At 47.6% G+C, this 14,274-nt stretch overlaps 1 protein-coding gene across 3 annotated transcripts in view; it reads left to right on the forward strand.

The window, feature by feature from the left end:
* The window catches only part of TRAIP (TRAF interacting protein), a 34,221-nt gene extending 29,998 nt beyond the window's left edge, over positions 1 to 4,223 (forward strand). For all 3 annotated transcript variants that reach the window (XM_003936651.4, XM_074403824.1, XM_074403825.1), the window contains 5 exons: positions 817 to 969; positions 2,779 to 2,827; positions 3,081 to 3,230; positions 3,339 to 3,389; positions 3,599 to 4,223. In XM_003936651.4, the coding sequence (XP_003936700.1) occupies positions 817 to 969; positions 2,779 to 2,827; positions 3,081 to 3,230; positions 3,339 to 3,389; positions 3,599 to 3,721 (526 nt within the window). In that variant the 3' untranslated portion in view covers positions 3,722 to 4,223. The remainder of the gene's footprint in view (positions 1 to 816; positions 970 to 2,778; positions 2,828 to 3,080; positions 3,231 to 3,338; positions 3,390 to 3,598) is intronic.
* The last annotated feature ends 10,051 nt before the right edge of the window (positions 4,224 to 14,274 follow it).

The raw sequence follows: 14,274 nt of genomic DNA on the forward strand, positions 1-14,274 counted from the left end.
CCCAGCACTTTGGGAGGCGGAGGTGAGCAGATCACTTGAGGTCAGACATTCAAGACTAGCCTAGCCACCGTGGTGAAACCCTGTCTCTACTAAAAATACAAAAATTAGCTAGGCATAGTGGTGCATGCCTCTAATCCCAGCTATTTGGGAGCCTCAGGCAGGATAATCTCTTGAACCTGGGAAGTGGAGGTTCCCAGTGAGCAGAGATCGTGCCATTGGACTCCAGTCTGGGCGACAGAGCGAGACTCCATCTCAAACAAAGTAAAAAGTAAAATAAAAAATAAATCTAGCATACAAACATCTCCCCTTGTTATTAAATTTACTCTCTAGAAACACTACTTTTTGTCTACATCATGTTTAAGCTAGGACAGTGCCAGACCCCCTAAGGGGAATCATTTTGATGTTTTCTATTATTACACCATTTGCTGGGATAAATAGCAACATCACAGGGAGAGGGAGTGAGACCTTCCCTCTACATTGGTCTGTGGTGACATCTGTGACTCGCTCTTTGCATTGCATTCTGAGACATGAGGCCATGTGGTCAAAGGGCAGTAGGCTTTTGTTTATACATTTAGTTTTCTCTGGGTTTTAGCCTGCTTCTTTCTTTGTCTTCCAGACTTTCACTGGTCCCATGACTGTGCAAAGGACTGAGCCAGGTGGCTTATTCTCTAGAGAGCAGGGCTTTGTTGAGGGGTGGCCTTGAGTCAGGAGTGGGCTTCAAGTCCCTGGAGCTGAGTCATCTCTGACGCTTGAGGAGCTGTCATTCTTCTGGGTTACCACTGTGGCCCCAAATAACCAGGTCATCTCTGCCTTCAGCCCAGCCCCTGTGGAGGTGAACCTGAAGCTCCGCCGGCCATCCTTCAGTGATGATATTGATCTCAATGCTACCTTTGATGTGGATACTCCTCCAGCCCGGCCCTCCAGCTCACAGCATGGTTACTCCAAAAAGCTTTGCCTGGAGAAGTCACAGTGAGTGGTGGTTCCTGGCACTGTCCATGGCCTGGTAGGGGGATGACTAAGACAGCTCTGCAGGCCCTGTGCTGTTAGCTCTAAGTGGCTGATGGGGCAGTGAGGGCTGCCTAGGCTTGGCCATGGCATTGGTTTCAGCTACCTCTTATTCCCTCTCCCGAGCACTCAGTCTGTGCAAAGCCCTTCTCTTGTTCTCATTATTCCTCACCATCACCCTTTGAGACAAAGGTGTTGGACTGCAAATTAGAGAGAATGCAGGGATGCCAGAAGGGGTGGGTCTGGGCTAGTGGAGTTGGAGAGGGTGCTCCTAATACCCTGAAGGCCTGCCCACCAGAGTCCTGAGCCAGGGACTCTCAACTTCCTCTCCTATGTTTGCCTCTGAGGCCGGGATCATCTCAAACCACAGAGCCCAGGGCCTTATCACCCGAGGGGGTGACCCACAGGGGCAGGCATGAGAAGCTGTCTGGAATGCCAGTGGGGCAGGTGGAACCTGTTCTGGGGTACAGTGGGACCAGAAAAAGGGAGGCTGTCTCCTTGGCTAGGTTTGCCAAGTGTGGTTCACTGGAGACAAGGACTGCACTCATTCCTATAGGTGCTGTTCAGGTGAGGCTGGTCAAGGGCTGGGCAGGTTTCCTCTTATTCAAAGACTGGACAGAGAGAAAGAAGAGAAAGATAAATTTAAATGCTGGACAGTGGAGGTAGAAGGGAACAGGAGGGCAAGTCAGCTGAGATGTCCAACCTCCCAAACCTCAGAGGTGTGGTCACCCCTGCTCTAGAGAGCCAGGCCTGATAGCAATGAGAAACAAACCTAGAACCCATGGGCTGCAGTCAGGGAGCCTGTAAATGTCTGCTGTGTACTCTGACTTCCTCCCATTGCTGCCTCTTCTGCTGTAAGGGTTGAAGGTGGACACCTGAGGTCTTCAGGCTGACAGGCCTTTCAGAGACATTTCCACCACCTTCAGGCCCTGTGGAGGTAGTGAAGGAGCCCAGAATGCCCCTAACTCAGCTTATCCCCTTCCTGGAGCCATGATTGTCACGTAGTCTTACCGCAGGCCGTTAGGGCAGGAGCAGAGGAGTCAGTCACCAGGCCCTGCTCCCACTCCTGTCCTTATGGCTTACACCAAGGGGCCAGCCTTAGATCACCATCTTCTCACCCACAAGGGAAAATGCCAGGAGAGGGTATCCAGCTATTAGGTTCCCCAGGAATTGGGTGGAAATAGTTTTCAGCTTGGGAGGCCAGGGCCTAGGACCATGCTCTATTCTGCCCCAGGCCCTTGCTACACGGACTCTCTAGGGAGAGGGCCTGGCCCTGTGTTCTGAGAGGATTTTGTGGGCTACTTTACTGAAAGGCTAACTTACTGAGGGTCTTGTGGGGGTAGTGTCCCCTCTCTGGGAAGACAGGACTTGGCCTGAGCTCATTAGATGCCATTTGCTTATATTAGGGCATGACTGACTTTCCTCTCGTGGTTGGTGAGTTGGTTGGGCTCTCCAGCCTTATAGAGAGCCTGGGACATGGTGAGATGCCCGAGGACTTGAGGAGCATTGGAATTTGGCCTTGAGTGGAAGCCACAGGATTGGGACATGATCCAGTCATCCCTGTCTCTGCTGCCCTACTGACTGTGGCTGTCCAGCTGTTCACAGACCTGTACTTGGGGTGGATCACTGAGTGATCGCTGGGATCACTGCCAGAATGCAAGCATGGCAGCAGCAGTGCCATGCTGTGACTCTCCAAGGGGCATGTGCTGAGCTTGGTTCACCTGCCCCTATGTCTTGCTTACCTACCCCTTGCCTTCCCTCTCATTCTTATAGATCCCCCATTCAGGATATGCCCAAGAAGATACGCAAAGGCCCCGAGAAGGTAAGAGCTTTCTAGAAGAAGCACAGTCTAACCATTACCAAGACTGAACTTCTGGGAGGGGCATGGTCTTGCCAGAGCCCTGTCACTCCTGGTCCAGGACTGAGGCACTTCAGAGCCACCCTTGGGGCTCTGCTCATTATCCCTCCTGCCTCCTAGCGAAGTATAAGAGATCCTGATCTTGTTCTATCACCACTGCCCTCCCTCCTTTGCTGACATCCAGCTCATCAAATCTGTCCCTGGGGTCTTCCCGTAGGAGTCCCAGCTTTCACTGTGTGGCCAGAGCTGTGGAGGAGAGCCAGATGAGGAACTGGTTGGTGCCTTCCCTATTTTTGTCCGGAATGCCATCCTGGGCCAGAAACAGCCCAGGAGGCCCAGGACGGAGTCCTATTGCAGCAAAGATGTGGTGAGTATGGCTTTCCACAGTGGCAGGAGCCAGCCCTCTTGGATAGAAATGGGTGGCCAGCCCCCTAGCCCATTAGCCTGGCCTAGTCATCTCTTCCTTCTACCCTAGGTAAGGACAGGCTTTGATGGGCTTGGTGGCCGGACAAAATTCATCCAGCCTGTATCCTTTTTCTGTGGTGGTAAGCTGAGCTAAGCTGTGGAGCCTATACTGTACCTCACCTGTACCTCCAGCCTGCCAGTGCCAGCAGCCTCAAGTGTGTAGCACTGGGCCTCATTTTGTGTAGCAGAGCTGCCCACCACCGGCTCTGAGCCTTTCTTGACCTGCATTGCAGTTCTTTCTCCAAGCCTCTTCCTTGACAGCTCCTCCAGACTGACACAGCCATGATCCGCCCATTGCCCGTTAAGCCCAAGACCAAGGCTAAGCAGAGAGTGAGGGTGAAGACAGTGCCTTCTCTTTCCCAGGCCAAGCTGGACACCTTCCTCTGGTCGTGAGAAGAGTGAGTCTGACCACTGGCCAGACATATGCCTCCAACTTGTAGGCCAAGGACTGTCTAGGCAGGGGGTTTTGTGAGCAGGGCCCCACTTTTGGGACCAACCTGAGGAGTAAGGGCAGACAAGAAGATGAGGGTAAGTGTGACACCTAGAGACTGCTCTTCCTGCCCTCACCCTGCCCCACTCCCACAACATTGGGCCTAACCTTGTGAGCTGACCAGCTCACTGATCCTGTCAGCAGTGCCTGCTCCTGGTGCCAGGCTCCTGTTAATAGCCATGATTAGATGTGGTCAGACTCTTTCTGGGCCTGGAGACCATGGTCACTTGTTGACTGTCTCTGTGGACGAGTGCTTGAGGCATCTCAGGCAGCCTCAGGCTGAGCTTCTGCCTGACTGACTTGCTGCAGGCATAGCCTGGGCAAGCAGGGTGGGGAATGGAGGATGGAATGGGATGTATGGAGAGGATGGAAAATTTTCATGTAAAATAAAATTCAAAAAAAGAATCTCTTCTCCCTGGTTCTGAGAGTGTGCACCAACACTATAGAAAACTATTTGGCATGACTTTCTAAAGCAGGAATATCAGCTAGCTTCAGACCCAGCAGTTCCATCCCTAGGCATGTGCCTTTTCATGGGGCACAGGGATACTCTAGCAAGAATGAGATTACTGCACCTTTTCTCATAGTCTCTAACCTGGGCACAGCCCAAAGGCCATAAATAGGAAAGTGAATGAGTAAACAGAAATCTATATATACAGGGTACTCACAGAAAATAACTAGCGACCACTTCCCTACCTTCCCTTCCCTTTCTCCTCACCTTTAAACGCTACCCGCCAAATTGCTAGCTTTTGACTCTTGGCAGCAAAGGCACTTTTCTTTTCTTTTCTTTCTTTCTTTCTTTTCTCTTTTTTCTTTCTTTCACAGGGTTTCCCTCTGTCTCTCAGACTGGAGTACAATGGCACAGTCATGGTTCACTGCAGCCTCAATCTCCCAGGATCAGTTGATCCTCCCACCTTAGCCTCCTGAGTAGCTGGGACTGCAGGTACCTGCCACTACCCCTGGCTAATTTTTTTTTTGGAGAGACAAGGTCCTGCTATGTTGCCCAGGCTGGTCTAGAACTCCTGAGCTCAAGTGATCCTCCTTCCTTGGCCTCCCAAAGTGCTGGGATTATAGATGTGAGCCACCATGCCTGAGCAAGGGCACTTCTAAAGTGCTTCCCTTTTTGACCCCCAGCCTGGGTAAAGCCTTTTAAATTTCCCTCTCCCACCATTGGGTGGGAGTTACCTGTTTTCCCAGGACCATGGGCCTGGCACAAGGGAGTGAGTGAATGCTGCAGTGGAGGTTGCCCAGCTGCTCTCCAGTAGGGACCTTGTGGCAAGGAGATGTCATTCTTGGTTATGAGTTTTGGCCCCTCTGCAGCTAAGTTGAGCCAAGGAGGTTTAGTGAGGGGAAGTAAAGCATCAGGTTGAGAGTATAGGGGTTGGCTGCTAGCACCATCCTTATGAGTTGAGTAATATTAGGTAAATTACCTGCCTGTGCTCAGCTTTTTTTTTTTTTTTTGAGACGGAGTCTCAGTCTGTTGCCAAGGCTGGAGTGCAGTGGCACCATCTCAGCTAACCTCCACCTCCCAGGTTCAAGTGATTTTCTTCTCTTATCCTTCCAAGTAGCTGCGACTACAGGCACATGCCACTATGCCTGGCTAATTTTTGTATTTTTAGTAGAGATGGGGTTTCGCCATGTTGGCCAGGCTGGTCTTGGACTCCTGACCTCAGGTGATCCACCCACCTTGGCTTCCCAAAGTATTGGGATTATAGGCGTGAGCCACTGTGCCTGGCCCCTGTGCTCAGCTTCTTTATCTGTAAAGTGGGGATCTGGGCCAGTTGTGGTGGCTCACATCCATAATCCCAGCACTTTGGGAGACCAAGGCAGGTAGATTGCTTGAGCCCAGAAGTTCGAGACCAGCCTGGCCAAGATGGTGAAACTCCATCTCTTCAAAAATTAACCAGGCATGGTGGTGGTGTGTACCTGTAGTCCCAGCTACTTGGGAGGCTGAGGTGGGAGGATCACCTGACCCTGAAAGGCGAAGGTTGCAGTGAACCGAGATCATGCCACTGCACTCCAGCCTGGGCAACAGAGAGAGGCTACAAAAAATTAAAATAAAGTCGGGATCTGTGTTGCATATAGGTTAAGAACTGAGGGCAGCTAGGTGAAATAAGCCTAGACACAAAAAGACAACTACTGTATGATTCCACTTACATGAAGTGTCTAGAACAGGCAAGTTTACGAGACGGAATAGAAGTTAGCATGGGATAGAGAGAGGGGGCAGATGGGGAGTTACCACTGCCTGATGGTCACAGAGCTTCTGTCTGGGGTGATGGAAACGTTTTGGAAATAGATAGGTGTGATGGTTACCAAAAACGAACTTATGACCTGAATACATGGACATCTTGTGTTCATGGATTGGAAGACTTAATATTAAGATGGCAATACCCCCTAAAGCATTCTACAAATTCAATACAATTTCTACAATCGCTATCAAAATTCCAATGGCCTTTTTTTTTTTTTTTTGCAGAAATTTGAAAACTGATTCTCAAATTTATATGGAATGGCAAGAGGCTCTGAATAGCCAAAACATTTTTTTTAAATGTTTTAAAGAAAATATAAAATTCTTTCCATTTTAAAAACTTAACTACAAAGCTACAGTAACCAAAAGAGTGTGGAGGGAAGGCATGCATAATGGTGGAATTGGAAGCTTAGGGGTTGGTTACTGGATCAAAGCAACCATTGAGCTGGAAAGAGCAGTGATTGTAATCAACTGTTTCACCACTGTGGAACCTGATCAGACATTTAACAAGGGGGTTGCTAGATGAAGAAAGTAGTGTGAATCAAGCAGCTACTACTCCCATTCCTCATCCTCACCTGGTTATGGGGATAGCAGCCCCAGTTCTGAAAGCAGCTGACTGGTACCAGGACAGGTATAGGGACCTTGCCCTCCAAAAATTTGGTGGACCTGAAGGTACTCTGAGATGGTTGCCTTGGTTTCAGCCTTTCAGATGCAATTCCTGCATTAATACCCCATCCACTCCACCTTGGCAACATCTCAGAAGATTTAAAGGACCCGTGCCTTTTTTTGTTTGTTTTTTAAGCCAGAAAATCTTTGTCAGCTCACTTACTAGCTGACTACAGAGATAATAGAGGTTGGGCACAGAGGCTCACACTTTGGGAGGCTGAGGCAGGAGGAATACTTGAACCTGGGAGGTTGAGACCAGCTTGAGCAAAATAGTGGGACTCTGTCTCCACAAAAAATTTTAAATATTAGCCAGGTGTGGTGGTGCATGCCTGCAAACTCCCAACTACTAGGGAGTCTGAGGCAGGAGTATTGCTTGATTCCAGGAGGTGGAGACTGCAGTAAGCAGTGATTACACTACTGCAGTTCAGCTTTATAAGCAATAACAAACTTCAGTAACCACACACACACAACAGGAGACACACACTTTGCAAAAATAGTTTGGAAAAATCACAGATGGCTCCAGCCGTCAACAAGCAAAAATTTAGGCCAGGTGCAGTAGCTCATACCTATAATCCCAGCATGTTGGGAGTCCAAGGTGGGCAGATCACCTGAGGTCAGGAGTTCGAGACAAGCTGGGCCAACATGGTGAAACCCCCTCTACCCAAAATACAAAAAACTAGCCGGGCATGGTGGCACATGCCTGTAATCCCAGCTACTCAGGAGGCTGAGGCAGGATAATCACTTGAACCCAGGAGGCAGAGGTTGTGGTAAGTGAAGATCACACCATTATGCTTCAGCCTGAATCTGGAAGGCAGAGGTTGTAGTGAGCCAAGATTGCACCACTGCACTGCAACAGAATGAGACTCAGTATCAAAAAAAAAAAAAAAAAAAATCCCTGAGGAGTGGGAGAATAAGATTTCCAGAGTTGACTGGGCACGGTGGCCCATGCCTGTAATCCCAGCACTTTGGCGCTTTGGGAGGCCGAGGCAGGCAGATTATGAGGTCAGGAGTTTGAGACCAGCCTGGCCAATATGGTGAAATCCTGTCTCTACAAAAAAATTAGCCTGGTGTGGTAGTGCATGCCTGTAATCCCAGCTACTCTGGAGGCTGAGGCAGGAGAATCACTTGAACCCAGGAGGCAGAGGTTGTGGTAAGTGAAGATCACACCATTATGCTTCAGCCTGGGTGACAGAGCAAGACTTCGTCTCAAAAAAAAAAAACAAAAAAACTCAGTTTTGGGTGTTTTTATTGTTGTTGTTTTTTTTCCATTTTATTTCTAGTGTTGTTTGTTTTGGTTTGTTTTGTTTTTCGAGACAGGGTCTCTGTCACCCAGGCTGCAGTCTCCTGAATAGCTGGGACTACAGGCATGTGCCACCACATCTGGGAATTTTTTTTGTATTTTTAGTAGAGACAGTGTCTCACCATATTGCCCAGACTGTTCTCAAACTCCTGGACTCAAGGGATCCTCCCGCCTCAGCCTCCCAAAGTGCTAGGATTACAGGTGTGAGCCACTGTGCCTGGCTGGAATATTCAGTTCTCAAAAAAATTATAAAGCATATGAAGAAAAGGGAAGTATGGCCCATTCACAGGAAGAAAAGAATTTTTTTTGACAAACTATCCCTGACAAACTCTGAAGCTGGAAAGTAAATAGGTTTTCAGTGAGCCTAGATTGTGCCACTGCACTCCAGCCTGGGTAACAGAGCAAGACTGTCTTAAAAAAAAAAAAAAAAAAAAAAAGTCATCACCAAGCCAAGGTCACCTAGATTTTCTGCTGTTATCTTTTAGGAGTTTTATAGTTTTGTATTTTACATTTAAGTCTCTGACCCATTTTGAGTTAATTTTTATGAAAGGTCTAAGATACATCTAGATTTTACTTTGATTTTTGCATGTGGATGGCCAGTTTTTCAGGACCATTTGTGAAAAGAGTACTCTTTCTCTATTCCCATTGCTCCTTTGTCAAAGATCAGTTGACTGTATTTGTATGGGTCTATTTCTGGGATCTATTCTGTTTCATTGGTCTATTTTTGCCAATACCATACTGTCTTGATTTTCTTTCCTTTTTTCTCTCTTTCTTTTTCTTTTTTTTTGAGATGGAATCTTGTTCTGTTGCCCAGGCTGGAGTGCAGTGGCACAATCTCAGCTCACTGCAACCTCTACCTCCCAGGTTCAAGCAATTCTCTTGCCTCAGCCTCCAGTAGCTGGGATTACAGGAGGCAAGCTACCACACCTGGCTACTTTTTATATTTTTAGTAGAAACAGGGTTTCACCATGTTGACCAGGCTGGTCTCAGACTGCTGACCTCAGGTGATTTGCCTACTTCAGCTTTCCAAAGTGCTGGAATTACAGACATGAGCCACCACACCAGCGCCCCCTCCCCCTCCTTTTTTTTTTTTTAATGAAAACCAGGTCTCACATGTAGCCAGACTGGTCTCACTTGAACTCCTGGGTTCAAGTGAACTTCCTGCCTCAGTCTCCCAAAGTACTGGGATTACAGATGTAAGCCACCAAGTCTGGTCCATACTCTCTTGGTTACTGTAGCTTTATAGTAAATCTTCAAGTCAGGAAATGTCACGCCTCTGACTTTGTTCTTCAATATTGTGTTGACCATTCTTGGCCTTTTGCTTTACTATATAAACTTTGGAATTAGAATGGGTACGGTGGCTCACACCTGTAATCCCAGCACTTTGAGAGGCTGAGGCAGAAAGATCATCTGAGCCCAGGAGTTTGAAACCAGCCTGGGCAACATGGCAAATCCCTATCTCTAAGAAAAAATACAGGCCAGGAGCGGTGGCTCATACCTGTAATCCCAGCACTTTGGGAGGCTGAGGAGGTCAGGAGTTTGAGACCAGCCTGACCAACATGGTGAAACCCTGTTTCTACTAAAAATGCAAAAATTAGCTGGGTGTGGTGGCAGGCCTGTAATCCCAGCTACTCAGGAGGCTGAGGCAGGAGAATCATTTGAAAACGGCAGGCGGAGATTGCAGTGAGCTGAGATTGTGCCACTGCACTCCAACCTGGGCAACAGAACAAGACTCCATCTCAAAAAAAATAATAATAATAATAAAAAGAAAAAGAAAGAAAAAACACAGAAAAAATTAGCTGGGTGTGGTGGCCAGCACCTGTAGTCCCCGGTACTTGGGAGGCTGAGGTGGGAGGATCACCCAAGCCTAGGGAAGTGGAGCCTGCAGTGAGCTGTGATTATGACACTGCAATCCAGCCTGGGAAACAGAGTGAGACCTTGAAAAACAACAACAACAACAAAAACTTTAGAATTAATTTGGAATTAATTTGTCTATTTTCACAAAATTACTTGCTAGGATTTTTACTGGGATTGTGCTGAAACTATAGATCAAGTTGGGAAGAACTGACATCTTGACCATATTGAGTTTTGAGTTTTCCTATTCATGTACATGGAACATCTCTCCATTTATTTATTTTTATTTCTTGTTTCGACAGGGTCTCGTTCTGTTGCCCAGGCAAGAGTGCAATAGCACAATCATGGCTCACTGCAGCCTTCACTTTCCTGGGCTCAGGTGATCCTCCCACCTCAGCCTTCTGAATAGCTGAGACTACAAGTGGACCACGATACCTGACAAACTTTTTGTAATTTTTGTAGACAGCCTAGATATTGACTAGGCTTGTTTCAAACTTCTGAGCTTACATAATCTGCTCACCTTGGCCTCTCAAAGTGCTGAAATAACGGGCCAGTAATTCATGAGCTACCATGCCTAGCCCATCTCCGTTTATGTAGATCTTTGATTTTCTTTATCATAGTTTTGTAGTTTTCCTCACATAGACCTTGTACATATTTTAGGTATAGATTTATACCTTACTCTTTTATTTTATTTTATTTTATTTTATTTATTTATTTATTTTTTTTTTTGAGACAGAGTTTCCCTCTTGTTACCCAGGCTGGAGTGCAATGGCGCGATCTCGGCTCACCGCAACCTCCGCCTCCTGGGTTCAGGCAATTCTCCTGCCTCAGCCTCCTGAGTGGGTGGGATTACAGGCACGCGCCACCATGCCCAGCTAATTTTTTCTTAGTATTTTTAGTAGAGACGGGGTTTCACTATGTTGACCAGGACGGTCTCGATCTCTCGACCTCGTGATCCACCCACCTCGGCCTCCCAAAGTGCTGGGATTACAGGCTTGAGCCACCGCGCCCGGCCTCTTTTATTTTATTTTTAGAGAGTAGATCTCACTTTGTCACCAAGGCTGGAGTACAGTGACATGATCATAGCTCACTGCAGCCTTGAACTCTGGGCTCAAGAAATCCTCCTACCTCACCCTCCCAAGTAGCTGGTACTACTGGTGTGTGCCCTACACCTAACTAATTTTTTTGTTGTTGTTTCTTTAGAGTCAGAGTCTTGCTATATTGCCCAGACTAATATCGAACTCCCGGCCTCAAGGAGTCCTTCCACCTCAGCCTCTTGAGTAGCTGGGATTACAGGCACAAGCCACCACACTGAGCTTATACCTAAATTTTTTTTTTTTTTTTTTTTTGAGACGGAGTTTCGCTCTTGTTACCCAGGCTGGAGTGCAATGGCGCAATCTCGGCTCACCGCAACCTCTGCCTCCTGGGTTCAGGCAATTCTCCTGCCTCAGCCTCCTGAGTAGCTGGGATTAGAGGCACGCGCCACCATGCCCAGCTAATTTTTTGTATTTTTAGTAGAGACGGGGTTTCACCCTGTTGACCAGGATGGTCTCGATCTCCTGACCTCGTGATCCACCCGCCTCAGCCTCCCAAAGTGCTGGGATTACAGGCTTGAGCCACCGCGCCCGGCGTAAATATTTTTTTGATGCTCATGTAAATGGCATTGTGTTTTAAATTTCAAATTCCAGTTGTGCATCGCTGATATATAAGAAAGCAATGTACTTTGTGGCCGGGTGCAGTGGGTCACGTCTGTAATCCCAACACTTTGGGAGGCCGAGGTGGGTGAATCACCTGAGGTCAGGAGTTCCAGACCAGCCTGACCAACACGGAGAAACCCCGTCTCTACTAAAAATACAAAAATTAGCGCGGCTTGGTGGTGGGCACCTGTAATCCCAGCTGCCTGGGAGGCTGAGGCAGGAGAATCTGGGAGGCAGAGATTGTAGTGAGCCATGATAGCACCATTGCACTCCAGCCTGGGCAACAGAGTGAGACTCTGTCTCAAAACAAAACGAAAACAAAAACAAAAACTCAACAATAGGAAAACAACCCAATTTTTAGTTTTATTTATTTATTTTGAGACAGGATCTCTCTATGTCGCCCAGGCTGGAGTGCAGTGGCATGATCTTGGCTCACTGCAACCTTACCTCCTGGGTTCAAGTGATTGTTGTGCCTCAGCCCCCTGAGTAACTGGGATTACAGGTGTGCTCCACCCCACTTGGATAATTTTTGGCATTTTTAGTAGAGACAGGGTTTTGTCATGTTGGCCAGGGTGGTCTCAAACTTCTGTCCTCAAGTAATTATCTCACGTTGGCCTCCCAAAGTGCTAGGATCATGGGTGTGAGCCACTGCACCTGGCCATATAACCCAATTTTTTTTTTTTTTTTTTTTTTTTTTTTTTTTTTGAGACGGAGTTTCGCTCTCGTTACCCAGGCTGGAGTGCAATGGCGCGATCTCGGCTCACCGCAACCTCCGCCTCCTGGGCTCAGGCAATTCTCCTGCCTCAGCCTCCTAAGTAGCTGGGATTACAGGCATGCGCCACCACGCCCAGCTAGTTTTTTGTATTTTTAGTAGAGACGGGGTTTCACCATGTTGACCAGGATGGTCTTGATCTCTCGACCTCGTGATCCACCCACCTCGGCCTCCCAAAGTGCTGGGATTACAGGCTTGAGCCACCGCGCCCGGCCATAACCCAATTTTTAAAATGGACAAAGATCTGAACATACATTTCACCAAAGAAAATATACAGATGGCAAGCAGGGATATGAAAAGATGCTCAACATCATGTGTCATCAGAGAACTGCAAACTAAAAGATTAAGATAGCACTACTTAGCTATGACAATGGCTAAAATCCAAAACACTGACACCACCAAATGCTGACAAGATGTGGAGCAATAGGAATTCTCATTCATTGCTGGTAGAAACGCCAAGTGGTATGGCCATTTTGGAAGACACACTGGCAGTTTCCTTCCTTCCTTCCTTCCTTTTTCTCTCCCTCCCTCCTCCCTCCCTCCTTCCTTCCTTCCTTTCTTCCTGTCTTCCTTTCTTTTTCTTTTGTTTCCTTCCTTCCTCTTTTCCTTTCATTTTCTTTTCCTTTTTTTTTTTTTTCTTTCTGTATTGCCTTGCTGCTGAGGCTGGAGTGCAGTGGTGTGATCTTGGCTCACTGCAACTTCTGCCTCCTGGGCTCAAGCAATTCTCCTGCCTCAGCCTCCTGAGTAGCTGGGACTATAGGCACGCACCACCACACCTAACTGATTTTTGTATTTTTATTTATTTGAGAGGGGCTCTGACTCTTGTCACCCAGGCTGGCGTGCAGTGGCATGATCTAGGCTCACGGCAACCTCCACGTCCCGAGTTCAAGTGATTCTCCTGCCTCAGCCTCCCAAGTAGCTGGGATCACAGGTGCCTGCCACCATGCCCAGCTAATTTTTGTATTTTCAGTACAGACAGGGTTTCTCCATGTTGGCAAGGCTCGTCTCGATCTCCTGACCTCAGGTGATCTGCCCTCTTCAGCCTCCCAAAGTGTTGGGATTACAGGCATGAGCCACTGTGCTCGACCCTGTATTATTATTATTTGAGACGGAGTCTCGCTCTGTCGCCCAGGCTGGAGTGCAGTGGTGCAATTTAGGTTCATGGCAAACCCTGCTCCCTGAGTTCAAGTGATTCTCCTATCTCAGCCTCCAGAGTAACTGGGACTATAGGCATGTATCACCATGCCTGGCTATTTTTTTTTTTTTTTTTTTTTTTTTTGTATTTTTAGTAGAGATGGGGTTTCACCACGTTGGCCAGGCTGGTCTCAAACTCCTGAGCTCAGACAATCTGCCCACCTCGGCCTCCCAAAGTGTTGGGATTACAGGTGTGAGCCACTGCATCTGTAGCATTCTAACAAAGCTAAATGCAGCAATTGTGCTTCTAATTATTTACCAAAGACCAAATGAGTTATTTATTTTTTGAGTCAGAGTCTTGCTCTGTCACCCAGGTTGGAGTGCAATGGCGCGATCTTGGCTCATTGCAACCTCCACCTCCTGGATTCAAGCAATTCTCCCTGCCTCAGCCTCCCGAGTAGCTGGGATTACAGGTGCCTGACACCATGCCAGGCTAATTTTTGTATTTTTAGTAAGGACAGGGTCTTGCCATGGTGGCCAGGCTGGTCTTGAACTCTTGACCTCAGATGATCCGCCTGCCTTGGCTTCCCAAAGTGCTGGGATTACAGGCACAAGCCACTGCGCCAGGCCCCAAATGAGTTTTTAAAAACAAAGCTAGCAAATGAATTTAGAAAAATATTTACACAAAACTCAGTACATGAATATTTATGGTAGCTGTATTCAAAATTGTCAAACCCTGGGAGCAACTATGGGGAAACTGTGTGTAGAGGAAAGGGTCTGTAGGAGCTCTC

Source organism: Saimiri boliviensis, chromosome 8 (genome assembly GCF_048565385.1).
Source record: "Saimiri boliviensis isolate mSaiBol1 chromosome 8, mSaiBol1.pri, whole genome shotgun sequence".
Classification (NCBI taxonomy): domain Eukaryota; kingdom Metazoa; phylum Chordata; class Mammalia; order Primates; family Cebidae; genus Saimiri; species Saimiri boliviensis.